This window comes from Castor canadensis, chromosome 8, assembly GCF_047511655.1.
Source record: "Castor canadensis chromosome 8, mCasCan1.hap1v2, whole genome shotgun sequence".
Taxonomy (NCBI): Eukaryota; Metazoa; Chordata; class Mammalia; order Rodentia; family Castoridae; genus Castor; species Castor canadensis.
Window position 1 is genome coordinate 119076848 of NC_133393.1, and position 17247 is coordinate 119094094.

At 34.0% G+C, this 17247-nt stretch overlaps 2 protein-coding genes across 4 annotated transcripts in view; one reads left to right on the forward strand and one right to left on the reverse strand.

The window, feature by feature from the left end:
• Positions 1-17247, reverse strand: part of Ppp1r12a (protein phosphatase 1 regulatory subunit 12A) — a 126273-nt gene that overhangs the window by 85390 nt on the left and 23636 nt on the right. The gene's annotated exons all lie outside the window — the stretch shown is intronic.
• On the forward strand, positions 384-692 carry LOC109697809 (small ribosomal subunit protein eS27-like). The gene has a single exon (XM_074084005.1). The coding sequence runs from the start codon at positions 384-386 to the stop codon at positions 630-632; it is 249 nt and encodes an 82-aa protein (XP_073940106.1). The 3' UTR covers positions 633-692.

The window sequence follows — 17247 nt, forward strand, 5'->3', positions numbered from 1 at the left end:
ACACAAAGTCAGTATTTGTTCTAAGGGCAAGTGGTAAAAAAGCTAATTTCTAATTTTGGTAAAAAAGTTAGTCAGCCCCTATTTCTTATCTATGGTAAGTATGTAACCGATGCACAACTAGAACTACATGGGCTGATGACTATTCTCTTCAAATTCTTTAAAAAGTCTGTAATACAATTGAATAGTAGAAATTTTAATTTACTCTCTGTTTAATTGCCAAGAGATTTCTGTGGGAAAATTAATGTGCTACCCAGTTAAATGTATATGTCATAAAAAATGGTTCTAACAGATAATGCTCCACATAAAGAAATGCCTTTACCTATGCATCTCTTTTTTTTTTAATGGCTTAAGCTTTCCGTCGGTGAGAACCTCTTAGTGAGAACATGCCTCTTGCAAAGGATCTTCTTCATCCCTTGCCAGAGGAGAAGAGGAAACACAAGAAGCGCCTGGTGCAAAGTCCCAATTCCTACTTCATGGATGTGAAGTGCCCAGGATGCTATAAAATCACCACCGTTTTTAGCCACGCACAAACGGTAGTTTTGTGTGTTGGTTGCTTCGCTGTCCTCTGCCAGCCCACAGGAGGAAAAGCAAGGCTTTCAGAAGGATGTTCCTTCAGAAGGAAGCAGCATTAAAAGTACCCTGAATCAAGACGAGTGGGAAATCAAAACCATCCCAATAAATACATTTTGGATAAAAAAATAAATTAAAAAAAATTAAAAATGGCTTAAAATGTGCACTTTAACATCTAGGTAGGAAAAAATAAAAAAGAAGTTGAAAGAAAAAATTTTAGCCTGGTAGGCAGCACATGCCTGTAATTCTAGCACTCTATGTAGCATAAACTACAAAGAAAAAGCAACAGCAATAAAAACCTAACCAGTTTTTAGCCACCAAAAGTCTGTACTTATATTCAGGAAAACAAATTATTTTCTGGGGAATGAAAACACATTAACAACAACAAAGGTATGAATGGCAGAAACAGAGCATAACTGATGATAAAACACAGAAGACCTTCTTAAGGGCTGCTGCAATCTAAGAAAAAGCACCTTGGGGCGGGTGATAAGATACAATGAGTCAGCACTAGATAGTAGCAATACATACATGATTCATATCTATACCCCCCCTTCATTTTGCAAATGAAGTCTTTGCTTAAATGTTAGCTTTTTGGTAAGGGTTTTTCTGTACACCATATTACAAACCTTACCCTACATTTTTGTATACTGAATATCTGCTTTATTTTTCTCCACATCATTTATTACCACAACAGACTATATATTTTTGCTTGTATGCTTACCACGTATTTATCCTTTTGAAGGCTTAACAGTAATGGGAATTCTGTTGCATCTCCAGTACCTTGTACTGTTTGGCATGTGGTAAGGACACAATAAATGAGTAGAGCAGAAAGCTAAGATTAAGTAGTGTGAAGAAGTCACACAGGCAGAAAGGAGATGATAGAGCCAGGTTTCTAACACGGAAGTCTCAGGTTCCAAAAAATAAGCTCTTTCCACACTTAACACACTGCTTTCCCACAAAGGTTCCTACTTCACCAACATATTTTCACCATTTGGCATCTCTACAAGAGGGTAACCACACATTCTAGCCACTTAATAGGTATCTGTTGTATAAATAAAACAAATTTTGCTTTACATACCACAAAAGCAATAGAAATGCTTTCAATAGCATTTCTCAAGGAAGAGAATGACAAAGTTTATTTTAATAAAAGTACTAGACACCTAAAATGGAAAAACACTAAGAAGGAATCACTTTTAGTTTTCGGTTCTAGTTCTGGCTCTGCCACAAACTTTGTGGTTGTGGACAAGTAACTTAAGTTATTTTAGGCACTGGTGTCTTTATCTTTTAAAGACAAGGAGGGATGAAGTTGGAGGATTACAAATCACCAAAATTCCCTATCATGAATACATAACAATTTATATTAACTTTAAGGGCATATTGCTTGAGAAAAGAACTTTTAGAAAACAACTGAGAACCACAGCCACATATAGAAACAAAAGAAGGAACATAAAAATTGTGTTGTATTAGGAAGTAGTTTATAAAATGGTCTTTGAATGAAGTAATTACTCACTGAGACTTAAGATAATATTAGAGATATTTATAAGTATAAAATTCAGTTTCCTTCAGAAAAGATATTTAGTAAATCTATTCTCCTTTTTTACCTTTTTATAATTCCTAGGCACTACAAAATAGGATCTCGACTCATCATTAATAAAAAAAATATAAAACTCTACTCATTGAATGTGTATAATAAAAATGAGTTATTATGATCAGTATATTCTGCTTAGAAAACAAAAACATTTGTGGCATTTCATTCAATCAGCAGAGAGCCACAAATAGAAAATTTGAAACAAAGTACAGAAGTTAAATATACAAGCAGATGATTATACCAAAAGGAAAATAAGCACAATTAAGGAGATGTGCACTGCTTGTTATGAAAGCTCAGAAATTCCAAATTCCTAAAGGAGACCCTACACCTGAGTTTAATGTAGAACAAGTAAAAAACATTTCTAGCATGTAAAGATGCAAAGGGAATATGGGAGGGATAAAGGTAGGCAGAATACAGACTAGTCTTATTTGTCATCTTATGAGTAATCTTTTAACACTCAGGAGGAAAGATTTTTAGAAAAAACAAGTAATTTTTAAAGCTTTTCCACTGGAGGAAGGCAATTGTGCTGGCTGCTTGAAAAATTAGCATATAGGAATAACTATTTTCCAATAAATGAAATGCTAATTTTAAGTATTTGCGCTTTTAACACAATGTTAAAAAAGGTGAAAATACCTAAGCAGTTCACATTAAAGCTGCTTGTTCTTTTATTTTGTTCATAAATGTAATGTTCTTTAAATATTTTAATATAAATTGAATGCTAAAAGCATTGTCACAAACTTACATTATATATGAATCTCAAATTCGTGGTATAAATCATTCAAGATGTTCTGAACATTTATAAACTACACACAAGAAACTGGCAAGGCATTCCCATAAAAATATTGTTGCTAAGAGAATCAAAAGCTAACACATGCAGCATATTAACATGACTTGGTGACTTAAAAATTTGGCCAGTTTATTGAGCCATATAAGGAAAGAAACAGAACAAATCAAATATATCTCCGAATTCTTATCAGACATGGTTTACCTTAAGTTTTTAGTGAATGCATATCCATAGCAACTACTACTAATAATTGGCAGTATGAAGACATTTTCATCCTTTAACTTTAGGGACAGACAACATTGTTAACTTGAGCTGTGAACTTATTCAACAACCTAGTTCAAGTATATAAAACTTTTGTTTTTATTGTTCCAAACAGGTTTACAAGGATAAAGGTGAGCCTGATAGAGTTGAATAAAAGGGCTACACAAATCCTCAAAGCAGACACAGGCCATGTCTTAAAGACAAATTTTGGGCAGAACTTGTATAGGTTAAAATAATCATTATATCATTCCTAAAACAAACAAGTTTGGCAACTATGTGATTTGAGTAAAATCACAAAAGTGACAGTATTTAAAACAAACTCTAGCACTGTTATATTCCTTTACATGAGAAAATGTTTTTGTTAAAGGTATAGGCTCTAGAGCCAGATTGCCTGGAATTCACCTAGTTCTGCCATTTACTGAGTGGGTGTCCTTGGGTAAACTGCTCATCCTGGAGCCATAAATGCCTCTGAAAAATGAAGATAGTAATAGTATCCATAACACATAGAATAGTACCTGTCAAATAGCTAAGCTACTATGTTTATATAAACACATGCTTCATATGCTAAATCTCCACTTACATGTTTTCCTTTTTTTAGTGTTGTATCCAAGAATGCCCCTCTATAAATTAGAAAACAAAGTTAAGTGGCAGAGAATTGTTAAACACTCCTTTCACTACTACTTTTGGTAAAAGTCCCACCAGAAAACTTGCTAGAGGACAAGTTTTAAAAGATGCATTAAGAAAACCTTAGGAATTCCAAACTTCCCTCCAAAAAACTTCATAAGCTCAATTCATAGGAATTACATCTGATTAAAGAGTAAAACAATTGAAAAGACTTATTTGTTTACAAATGTATAACAATTCAGAATGAAAGCATAGTCAATAATTGAAATGTTTATACCTATTACTAACACAGTTGACAGGCAAAAGAAAAGAATACTTAAATTCTCTTAGTTAATTTCCACTTCACAGAAACAACTTTCTATGACTTTGAACAGAAAAAGCTTAACTGACAGGAAGAGAAATTTGAGGATATACAAGGAAACAGTCCCGGAACCAAACATTTCAGTAAGACATAGAAGTCACTGAGTATGTTTTAAGAAGAACCGAAATGAACACTATCCAAGCAATGTTTTTGCTCGATTTTAAAGAAAACTAAAGTTGCATGTTTGAAAGGAGAAACTGTGGTTGTGATTTATACAAGAAAGAAAGGAAGAACTCCAAGATGTATTCCCATACTACATAAGAAACACCTTGGTCTTGCATTGAACACCTGAAAAATAAGTAAGTACATATAATTTTAGGAGGCCATCTGTAACACTTTGTTATGTAGAGTTCAACAAGGCTCTGAAGTTTAAGTTTTCTCACCTTTCTTCTCTCCCTATTATATAAGCAGGTGTGAAGTCTAGTCATAAAGATAAAAACTTGTCCTTTAAAACAGTCATACATTCAAATAATAACATGATTCAAACAGTAAATCCAAAACAGATTAAACACAATGATTATACCATAGGACATCATTTGGACAAAGAAAAGTTCAGGCTGTGTCTTCTAGATATTATAGGAGACAACAATGTCTGAAAAAATATATCAATATATATTTGAAGATGCAATATACATTCACCTGACAAAGAGAAGACATGATATATATTTATATATTTTTTGGCTGAACTAGAGATAGCAAATATAGACTATAAAAAATCTGGCAAAACCATTTTCTTGAGACAAAAAAAAAAAAAAAAGAAAGAAAATCTATGGGAAAAGTAATTTAAGTATTGTCAAACATTCACTCAACAAACTAAGTATTTGAACGACAGCACCAAAAACTGGAAACCATAAATATCTAAAGATATTTATGCCCTTTACCCATTTTTCTTATACAGTTAACTATTATTTCCTTTATTGATAAAATGATTCATAAAGTAGTAAGCTGAATCTTGTTTCATTTATGGACTTAGAAAGGGAACATTATTTCTTCTAGAGTGTAAAATGCTTAGAGATATAAAATGAATAGAACTTCAAAATCATTCTCCAAAAATTTTTACTGACTGTCAACTAAATATACATAAAGCTCCATTCTGGTAGATACAAGGACCAACAGTAGAGGGCATACTCTCCTTGTGCCCTTTATGCACAGTGCCCAGTTTATCACAAGTGCATAATAAACACACGTGGAGTAATCAAAAGAAAATACTAACTTCTCCTTAATGAGTAGGATAATGTAAAACTGTTAACTACTGAGGCATGCTGCCTTTATCTCTAGTCTTCATTCTCATTAGAGTATAGTTCCTTAAAAGTAGAAACTGCCCTACATATCCCATAAAAACAGTGCTATTTCAATAAATAGGTCTTTGGTTTTCTTTTGTTCAGTTGGATTTTTTGGTGGCACAGGGGGTTTGAACTCAGGGACTTGTGCTTGCTAGGCAGATGCTCTACCATTTGAGCCATTATATCAGCCTTCAATGAATGTTTATTAATGGACTAAAATATTACATTTCCTGGAGTTTAATGCAGGAAGCCCAAACTTGAGGACAAAAGATAAGCAAGTAAAATAGAAAATTACTATATAGTATATGTAAAATATGGGGAAAGACATTACGTGATTAAAGATGAGTTAAAAAAAACTTTTTGGAAAAGTAAATCTTATGCTAGGCCTTGTTACTGTCTGAGCTCTGGAGATAGGTAGGATGGCACCCATAGGGAGCAGTTTCCTTTTTAAATCCTACCTTTTATCAGACATGTTCACAAACTCACCAAGAGGGGGTCAAAAAATCATATACTAATGAAAAAAAATTCTAACTTAATTTCAAGGAAAGAAATAAAAATGTCTTATTCTATGCAGACAAGAAAACAGGTTACAAAAGAATACACAACAATGATACAATTCTTGCCATTGATAAGCCCAATGAAGTGTGGAATACATTCCAAATTACTTATTAACAGACATCTTTAAGTTATGAGTTATTTTCCAAAAACCTCTCTATAGTGAAGATACAAAATTCTTACGGTTTTCCAAAATAAAATTTTAAAATTCACATAGTTTTTAATAATACCTAGAAGAAATTTTTAGTGTTCAGCGAACAGGTGGCCAATAAAGAATACAGAATCTCCTTTAATTCAACAAATATTTATTGAATTCCTACTAGAGCCAGACACTGCTTGGCTGCTATAAACAATAGTGAAGGGGCTGGAGGAGTAGCTTAAGTGATAGAGCACCTGCTCAGCAAGTTCAAGGCTGAGTTCAAACCTGCACATAGCCAAAAAGAAAAAAAAAAAAAAAAAAAGGTGAAGAATATAGACCAGATATTTGCACTCATACAGTTTGTAGGCAACAGGCAAGAAACATAGCTAAACACACAGTAACAAAAAGAGCTATGAACTTAACTAAATACAACCTAGAATTGGGTAATCAAAATCTCTGAGTGGTGCCTAGGAATTTCCATTTAAAAGAATTCTCCATCTATTCTATAAAACACACTAGACTGAGAAACACTGATGTCCATGAAAACTGATCTAGAAACATAAATGGCAAGGCACAAAGCAGGATAAGAAAAGACTATGTTGAAACCCAGAGAGCAAAGGATATTGAAGAAAATTTAGCAAACAACAAAGAATGTTGAGAAGAACAGCCTGATGAATTGGTGGAAGGGAAAGAAATAGCACAAGCACAGTTCTATGGAAGCAAAGAGGGAAATGGAAAAAAAAACTTAAGAAGTGTTTCCTAGTAAAAATGGTAGTGAAGCCAAAATTTACAGAAACCACCTCCCAAATAAACACATTTTCTTACGTGCCAGGGAATTGGTGTAATTGCTATACATAAAAAAATATATATATGTATACACACATACACATATACATTCATATAGAGCTTATATATATATATGTATATATACATACATATATAAATAAACTCACTGGACTCTCACAACCACCCAAGAACTAGTTTGTTATTCAAAAACAGGTGGTGATTGGCACGATTGGGATTTTAATTGAGCGGTGTGCTTCAATGTATGTGTCCCTAACCAATAGGCAATGAAACTTCCCAGCAGCTGCTGCAGCTTAAGGTAAAAGGACATCATGATTATCGAAACTTAATATGCATTACCTGACAATGCAATTTCATTCTAGGAATTTACTCTGCAGATACACTCCCATATGATGCATTTAAATGCCTACCAATAAAAAATATGAACTACATGGAATAAATTTCTATATATTTTGCCCAGAGAAAAGAGTAAGTATAAACAAGTTAAGAGTAATGTCTCTAATCAACATGTTGAAAACAAACTAATTTATACTTACATATATATGTGTGTGTGTGTGTGTGTGTGTGCACATTTATATATCATAAACTATATCTAAAAAGATACATAGTATGGCTATTGCGACAGGACAACCCTAGGACTAATAAGGTAGTCAGAACTATCACAGGAAAGAATGGTCTATGGTACCATGTACAAGATGAGGCTAATGTGCTCTATCTACTCTTCTTCCATTTCCCACCAGCCTAAAGACATAAAAGTCAACAAAGTTCAGATTCTGAGCACTTTTGTCCTGGTGAGTCCTCACTCCAAGTGAGCTACAAAGACATACACATAAAGAACTATGGAGACACTAAGAAACCATATACACCCACACCACTGTCATTTTTATCTGGTTTATACCCTTTGTACTATATGCTTGCCATTTGGGTACAATTCTATACTAACTATGACTTATTCACCAATCCTTCAATACAAATCAGTCCTCTACACTTTGATCTAATTCAGCAACTATAAACACACACCATAGGAAGGAAAAAAACAAAATGAAATGGAAAAAGTATTTGTCATAGTATATTTGGCTGCTATTTAAAAAATGCCACAAACAGGGTGGTTTATAATTAAGAAGCATTTCTATCTCATAGTTGTAGAGTCTGAGATCAAGGCACAGGCAGATTCAGTATCTGGTGAGGGCCTGCTACCTGGCAGCTATGTTTATGTCTTCATGTTGGAAGAACAATGTCTCTTGGGCCTCTTACAAGGGCACTGATCAAATTCATAAAGCTCTGTTTTGGGGGGCAGGGAGGAGAAAAAAACACTGAGATCAGAGACAAACATTCAGAAATTCCCACAGGAAAGTCAGCATGGAAGAAAACGGAACTTGACAAACCAAGGAAGTACCCTACATTTTGGAGGAACTTAGTATTGTACATTAAATAAAAAAAAGAGATCAAGCTGGTTCTAATAGCTCACTCCTGTAATCCTAACTACTTAGAAGGCAAAAGATCGAGAGGATAGTAGTTCGAGGCCAGCCCTAGCAAAAAGTTCATGAGAAACCCCGCCCCAATCTCAACCAATAGGTGGAAGCAGTAGTGTACACCTGTCACTCCAGCTACATGGGAGGCTAAGATCAGGAGGATCATGGTTCCAGGTCAGCCTGGACAAAAAGTCCTATAAGTTTCTGCCTCAACAGAAAAGGCTGAGCATGGTGGTACATACGTGTCATCCTAGCTATTGTGAGAGGCAATAAATAGGAGGATCATGGTCCAGACCAGCGTCAGCAAGAAGTGGGACCTTATATCAAAATAACAGAGCAAAAAAGGCTGGAGGAGTGGCTCAGATGGTACTCATGCTTAATAATCATGAAGCTCTGATTCAAATACTAGTACTGACCCTCCACCCCAAAGAACCCAGAAGAATAAAGGTGAGTTTGAAATGCTACTTGACAATAAAATCTAGTCAATTAAAAGAACAAAATAAATACAGAATTCAAGGCAGGATGGTAAAAAGATTAATAAGTAAATTAAAACAACATAAATATTAAAATCTTAAGAAGATTTCTAAGGAGCAGCCAACTGAATTCATCTAGAGTTGAAAGATGGTTAAAAATTACCCTATTACAATGTTTTCATAGCCTGTCTTCTTAATCTTAAAGGAATCTTTAAGGAAATAGTCTGTTTAGGTGTAAAGAAAAAATTACCTAAAATTTATTACTTCAGTTTCTTTTGGCAAATTAAAGCAAATACAATTTAGTAAATTTGTATTAAAATAGCACATGCAATATGCATCTCTCTCTTTTTTTTTTTTCAAATAGGGTCTCACACTTTTGCCCAGGTGGACCTGGGACCACAACCCTCCTATCACTACCTCTTAAGAAACTGAGATTACAGATATGCCCCACTATGCCCAGCTTGCTTATTGAGATAGGCCCTCACTTTTGCCAGGCTGGCCTCAAACTGCCATCCTCACATCTGTGCCTCCTGTGTAGCTGGAACTAGAAGTGTGAGTTATTACCTTTTTTCAGCTGAAACTAAATATGAGTCAAAGGGGGGGGGGAGAAGAAGTATATGCCAGGAGAGAAAGAAGTTATCATCCTAACATCTCCAGGTTAGCTATTGTTGCTTTTTAAATATTTGTCACTGTCACTGTGTCCTCTATTCAGACAGCAACAATTCCATGACACAAAGACTCCAATCCAATAACAATCTCAATTTCATCTTCATTCGTACATACCATCAACAAATTCTGTATTTCCCTGTTGTATCACATATAGGAATAACCCCATTGGCTCCTTTATAGTGAATAAAATAACCACAACTGCTTTTAACTTTCATCAAAAAAACCAAATTATATAACCAATGCCATGTACCATTTGTTAAAATAACATTAATATTTTAGCTGAAAACTACTACCACAAAAGGAACTCCTACCCTTAGTAAGACAGACTACCACCGCACACAAGGTTCTAGTAATTCAGCTACTGTGGTAATAAAGACAGCCAAGAAGAGAGCGCGGAAGACAAAGTAAAAGTCAGCTAGTTGTTTTCCCCTTCTCTTTTGGAGCAGTGCCTTGCATTTCACTGAAAGTCTAAAAGCTAAGTCTTGACCATATAAGGCTTTGGGATTCCCAAGCAAGGAAAGGGGGGGGGGGTGGAGGGGAAGTCAAACATAAAAGCTTCAGAGCTTTAGTTTAGCTTTAGAACACAGGTACTGAACAACCATGAGAGTTCATATTTTTTTATTCTAGTTTCACTTGAAAAAAATCTCAAAGACAATCCCAGAAATGTTCCTACAAAACTATATGATCAACTTTACAAAGTTTAGAACACACAAAGCAGAGTATATAAACCGAAATTTCCTTTAAAAAAACACCTTTTAATGGAAATCCTTCTAAAGTCTTTTACATATCCCTTGTTTTAAACAAGTTTAAAAATGTAATTTAACTTTTCTGTACGAATTCATTATGGCATCAATGATTATCTGTGATGTCATAACAACAGTAGCTTTGTAGTTAATAGTTTACACTTAGATTATATGGCTAAAATGATACCTAACATGCTTTTTGGGAATGTTGTTTACTTTTTAACAGGTTTTCTGCTTTCTAGCTTGCTTTCGGCTGTCACTTTTTAAAACTTCCTTATAGCCTCCCACCTTGCATTCTAATTTGTAACTCTCAACTTGCCAAACTATTTTTTTAAATGGAGCCTAAAATAATAACCTACAGAAGTTAGATGAGGTCTTTTAAAGTATTTATATTTAAGCATATGGATTCTGAAATTATTTTTTAGTTCTGAGAAATATTTATGTCTGTTGTTTTTTAGGCTGTGAAGTTTCCAATATTGTAGAAAAATTACTAGAGAAATTATACCCTGTAAAATGTAGAGGGTAATATCAAAACTAACTACTCTTGAAAAAAAGGCAACTAATAAATGTTACTAGCATTGTTTACTTTGCAGGGTGGTAATTAAGAGGCGCAATCACAATAAACCAAGCCCTACAGATAATTTCAGGACTCCTAAAAAAAAACAGTGCAAACTCCAAGAAAGTATCAAAAGATCCTAATTGAACAATTTACCTTATTTATTTATTTGGATTTTGTTTTGTTTTGTTTTGAGAACAAGGCCCAGGCTGGTCTTGACCTGTGATCCTCCTGCCTTCTGAGTGGTAGGATCAAAGACATGTGCCACCACACCCAGGAAACAGTTTACCTTTATATTATTTATAACTCATTTACAATTTTATGTACTCATGATTTTAGAATACAATGTACTAGTAAACCACACTGTGATTTATGTTTTAAGCATTCTAGCACAAAAACAGAGGGAAAGGATGTAAAGGAAGCTCATTTTGTAAAATGTAGTAATGAGTAAAGCTCAGTGGAATGAATAGTCATGTCTTTTACAAATGATATGATCTTAACTGATGTTATTTAATGTTAATAAGAAGAGATTAATAAGGCATTCAGGTAAACCTCAATAAACTTTTTCTTTCAGAAAACATCTTTCAGAAGACCAAATGTCCTTCACTAACAGCTATACTGTTCAGATCTTTTCAATAATTACTGAATACCTATCATTTGCTAAGCATTATAAAATGGGCATACAAAAGTCAATCATAACTGATACAGACCCTTAGGCCATATGACATTAAAAAAAAAAAGCCAAGCAGGAAACAAGATGATCTTTGTTTAACATGGCGAGTGCAGCAGGAGCTCAGGAAACAGACAATAACCTAAGCAGGAACAAGGCTTCTGGAAAAAACCTAATTTATAGCTTTAAAGGATAAAGAAGTAATGAAGGTTAAAACAATTGTTTATAGAGGAAAGGAGAGGAGCAGTATATCAGGTAAAGAACACTTAATACCGCTGAAGAATCCTAACATACAAGAAAGGATGATATGCTATTAAAGATAATGAAGTGGAGGTTTGTGACTGGCTTTATAAACCACCGTAAATAAATAAATAACATTAACATAAACTTGGGCCTTTATATATGCTTTAGTATGAATACAAATACATTTTCTCATCACTTTTCATTTGTAAAGGGGTAGGTTAGTGAGTGATGTCACTGGGAATTGGCTCCCACTCATTACCAACATGACATTTTCATTAAAGCTATCTTGATTTTCCTCATTTGTCTATGGCAGTCAATCTGTTCCATTTGGCAACAAGTTCAACATAAACTCAAGTATGAATTAAGCAGTATTTAGTTGTAAGATGGCCATTCATCTATCGAACTAGTCAGGTTCATATATTTTACATTATCTTCACAAGGAAAATTTAAGAATTAAAACAATCTTGTTGAGATGGAAATTAAGAGAAAGTTTTAAGAATGCCTCATAAGTTTCACGTTTATATGATCAGATGGAGGATGATGCTACCACTTTAAAATGTTTTCCCTAGACTTAGGAACTGTGAAATTCCGAAGAGAAATGTGTATCCTCTAACTGAATCCCCTCCCCTTTTTGTCCTTACTGTGAATTCCTGACTCTAAACCCATTCCAATTCTTCAATGGCTTTACTGGTCTCCTGTCTATTTCAACTACATACACATTCATTACTTTAGAGTTTCTTGTAACTCTTGCCAATCTAAGGAGTAACACCATCCACTGACTGACTGTGCTCTTACAAAGATGATAAGTCAGTGGTAGGAAAATAAGGCACTATGTTGCCTCGGTCCACTGTAAATTCACCATGACCTGTTAAACACTGTACCAATATTTACAAAAAATTTTAAAATAATGTCTTTTGTCTGAATTCCTATCACATTGTTTGCTACTCCAAATCTTTTTAAAGATCTCACCAATATCAAATCTCACTGCTCCAAAATCCCACTTAAAAGAATACCCAATAGCTGTCTCCTTACACTATCAAGACAAACTGACATGATCAATAGCAATAAGGATCTCCTTCCTTTTATATTAAAAGTTCTTATGCATTCACTCTTCTTCCTTTCCTTTGGTTTGGAGCAAGAGTCCTACCATTCACAAACTGAATCCCTAATGACTTCTCACACAAATGCTTTCTACGTTTCCATCTTCATGTTCCAGTATTTTACCTTGTGCTTCAGCCAAACTGAACTATTCAGTAATCCAATACTCCATCCGGTTTTTCTTCTATGGCTGCTTTTGCTACGATGCCTTTCCTATACCTCTGCCTGTAACAATTCTCAACCAACCCCAAGATAAATCTTTTCCATCCCTTTATATTCCATAAGCTACATAAATAAAAAAATATAAATATTCTAATTTCTGAATATGGTGCTTCTCTCTTTTCCCTCACATTTTATTTTGAAAATATTCAAGTATTCAGCAAAACTGAAAGAATTTTACAGTGAACGCCTATATACCCACCATTGAGATTCTACTAGTAATATGTTACTAGATGCTTTAGTACCCATCTTAGCTACCTTTTCATCCTTATCTATTCACTAATACAGAAAGTATACTTGTTCCTCAGTATCCATGGGGTTTCACGACCCCCGTGGACACCAAATCCCTTATATAAAATGGAATACTACTTACATATAACCTCCATGCATCTTCCTGAATACTTTAAATATCTCAAGATTATTAATAATACCTCATACAATGTAATTGCTATGTAACTGGTTGTCATACTATATTGCTTAGGCAATAATGATGAAGTCTGTACATGCTTAAAATAGATGCCATTTTCCCCAAATATTTTAAAATTATTTTATTAGAATATAATAGTTGTACAGGGGGATACATTGTGATATTTACACGTGCTTATAATATATCTTAAGTTAGCTTTAACCTCTCCATCATTCTCCCTCTTCCCCACTCCTCTCCTTCCTAGAACAATTTCAACAGATTTCATTCTTCTATTTTCATACATGGATATAAAATACATCCATCATATTCACCCTCATTCCCCCTTTCCTTGTGTCCACCCACCTCTCACTAGTTCCCACCCCCAGAAAAGACCTATTTTCTCTCCTGCCCTTCATTTTTTTAAAGTATATATTGATAGTTCAAGGGGGTTTCACCTTGGTACATTCAGGCTTGTATATATCTTGCTTTAATCAAATTAACCTCCCACCCCGTTACTTACTCAAACCCTATCACTATGCTCCCTTAATATTCAACAACCTACCATACAATGCACTGCATTATATTTGTATATAGATGGGCTGTTTCGATATTTCTCACTCTCAACATTTTCTTTACTTGTCCCGCCTCCCATAGTCCCCTCAGACAAACTCACTTCTATTATTCCCTAAATATTTTCAATCCATAGTTGAATTTTCAGATGCAGAATCCATGGAAAGAAAGTGTTGAGTGTGCCCTCCAAAAAAGAATACTGCAGAGATTAGTATACTTCTCCCTAAATACTTCAGCATATATATCATTAAGTAAAATTCGATTCTTGTTTAGTGTTCCTTGGTGCAAAATTTATATACAATGAAATGCAGAGATCTTACCAATACATATTCACCGTGTTTCACCAATGCACAAACCTGTTTAACCTAAACCCCTATCAAGACTTAGAACACATCAGCACTACAGAAAAATTCTCCCCATTCTAGTCACTATTCTCTAGTCAGAGGCAGTCATTGTTATGATTTTTTTCTACCTTAAATAAGATTTGGCCATTCTACAATTTTATGTAAATGGAATCTTAGAGCTTGTCCTTCCTTGTGTAAGGCTTCCTTAAGCAAAATGTTTCTGTGATTCATTCAGGTTGCTATGGGTATCAGTAGTTCACTTTTTATTGCTGAACAAATTTTCCCTTGTATAGCTATAACTAAGTTTATTCACTCCCCTATTGATAAATTATCTGGGCTGTTTCCAGTTTTCAAACAGTAAGAATAAAGCTGCAGAGAACATTCTGGTCTTTTTATAACATGATTTTGTTTCTGTTTTGTTGTCTCGGGTAAGCATAAGGAGTAGAATTTTGGGGCAAATATATGTTGACTTTTATAAAGGACTGCCAAACATTTTCCCAAAGTACATGTACAATTTATATCTCCATCAATGAACGAGAGCTCCAGTAGCTCAACATCCTCACCAACATTTGATGATGTTAAGCATTTTTTTTTTTAGCCTTTAAATTAGGCTACATCTCCTTTTTGAGTATGTATCATTGTGTTATGCTTCTGATCCTATTCTGCGTATTATTCTTGCCTTGCCAATATTAAACTATATGCTTCTTGTAGGTATAAATCTGTGTTAGCCACTTTCCCCCTACAATATTTATGGTGAAGTACTCTGCACATGCTAGAACCATAAATACAAATTTAATGGAATTGTTAAAAAAGCATCTTTGCCCTTTTTGTTATAAGTGAGGAAAAGAATCCAACAAAGATCTATGAAGTACAAGTATAGATAATCAAAGGTTGGCAGCTGCCCACCAATTTTATCTTGGTCTTGTTTTAAAATATTTTAAAAATCCTTAAAACTATTTATCACGCTGTTTATCCTACAATGGTGTCCTAGTTAGATGTGTGTGTGTGTGTGTGTGTGTGTGCGTGCGCATGTGCATATGTGTGTATGAGCATACAGAAATAGAATATAAGCTGCATGAAAATGTATGCAGGAAATTTTGTTTGCTTTGGTCAGTAATGGATTTAATGTTTACCACACAGAAGACACAGAAGTATTTGTTGAATAAATACACGCAACATACACTTTGCATAAACTGGAGTTTTCAAATGACAGTAAACTTAAATCATCAACAATAAAGCTTCTGATAGCTACAGCTTTAACAGACTTAAACCTAACACTGATGAAATATCCTAGATATGGAATAAGGTTTCTGTCCAAGATTTTGAAACATTTTCTAAGGTAAGTTTTCACAGGATCTGGAAAGTTAATTCTTTAACCTAAGGACACAGCTTTAGGATCCATATACACTGATTTAAGGGAAGGAGAAGGCTCCTGAATAGTTACTTAGAAGTACCAAATCAACCAGGTGATCAATGTACCACAGTGTAGAAAGACTGCCCACCTATTAAAAATCTGAGTCTATTTATCTTGAAAAATAAAAATCAAAGTAAAGCCATGTTACACAATTATTAGCTTCAAGATAACCCATTTCTCCCTCTATTCACTAACTCTGCCTCTTCTCCCTACCACATTGCACTTTTTTTCCCTGAAAACCTTTTCTATTCACATTTTTTACAAACAGGAAAATAATTACTTCTAAGAGCTTCCCTTTTCTTTCCAATTTTATTGGCTTAATATAAAATTATGGTATTTATATGTAGTGCTTTATTAAACAGAACATCTATTTAATATTCTAAATCATTAGAGGCACTTTAGATCCATTCATTTTGTATTTTCAAATAGACTAGAAACTTAATGGCAAACACTTTCTGTACGTGCCCCACCACCTAACCAAAGGCACAGAGCAGAGTAGTTACTCAAATAGTAGGTACCTTTTGCCTTTAGTAGGAAAGACTGTGCTAAGTCCTTTCATCTCATCTTCCTGAGAATCTTGCTACAAAATTCTGTTGTCCTAATTTAAAAACTCAATGAAGAAAGGACTGAGAGAGAGAGAAAGTAGGTCATTTCAGTAGTGGATATTCTTTCCCCTCAGAAAATTTAATCTTATAAAAACAAAAACCTTCCAAAGCTTAAAATACTGAAACTCATGTTTGAAAATCTACTATAACATCTTACATTGTAATTCAACTTACACATATCCTAGATAATTTTTTTTCAGCTACTATGTTACTAAATTAAATTTTCTTCAGTTATTCTATTTTGTTTTATTATACAGTGTTATTTTCTTGCTTGGTATATTTTTAGAAAGTCTTCAAATAACTAAAGATATTCTGCAAAATTCTGTGTGAACACTCTAGCAAAATTAAACTGAAGACCCACTAAATCTAAAGATAGAACCATTAGTGTTTAAAAACACACTCAAGACAATAACTGAGGGTTTGAGCTATATAAAGAAAAGTTGTCAAGTATCACATTCTCAATTTTTTTATTTTTTTGAAGGAAAGTCATATAGTACCTGTATATTCCAAATCTTCTTCCTTATCATTTCTGACAATCATTTTCCAGGGCCCATACCATCCACACTTTACAAAAGGAGAAATAAGCTCAATGGAGTCATGTAAAAATAAGAGAGCTAGTAAGTGGCTAAGGAAGGATTTAAACTTAGACGTAGAACCAGTATTCTTTTCAGCTGCCTTAAATTTGACTCATTATCTGTTATTCAATATTGTTTTTCCAATTAGACATATTTTGATTTGCATTTGCTAGAGTTTTTGCTTTGTTCTTAACTCATGCATTTTTCATTATGTTTTTGAA

Bases quoted from the DNA above. Each gene is read 5' to 3' on its own strand.
- LOC109697809 (XM_074084005.1), top strand. From the start codon at position 384: ATGCCTCTTGCAAAGGATCTTCTTCATCCCTTGCCAGAGGAGAAGAGG.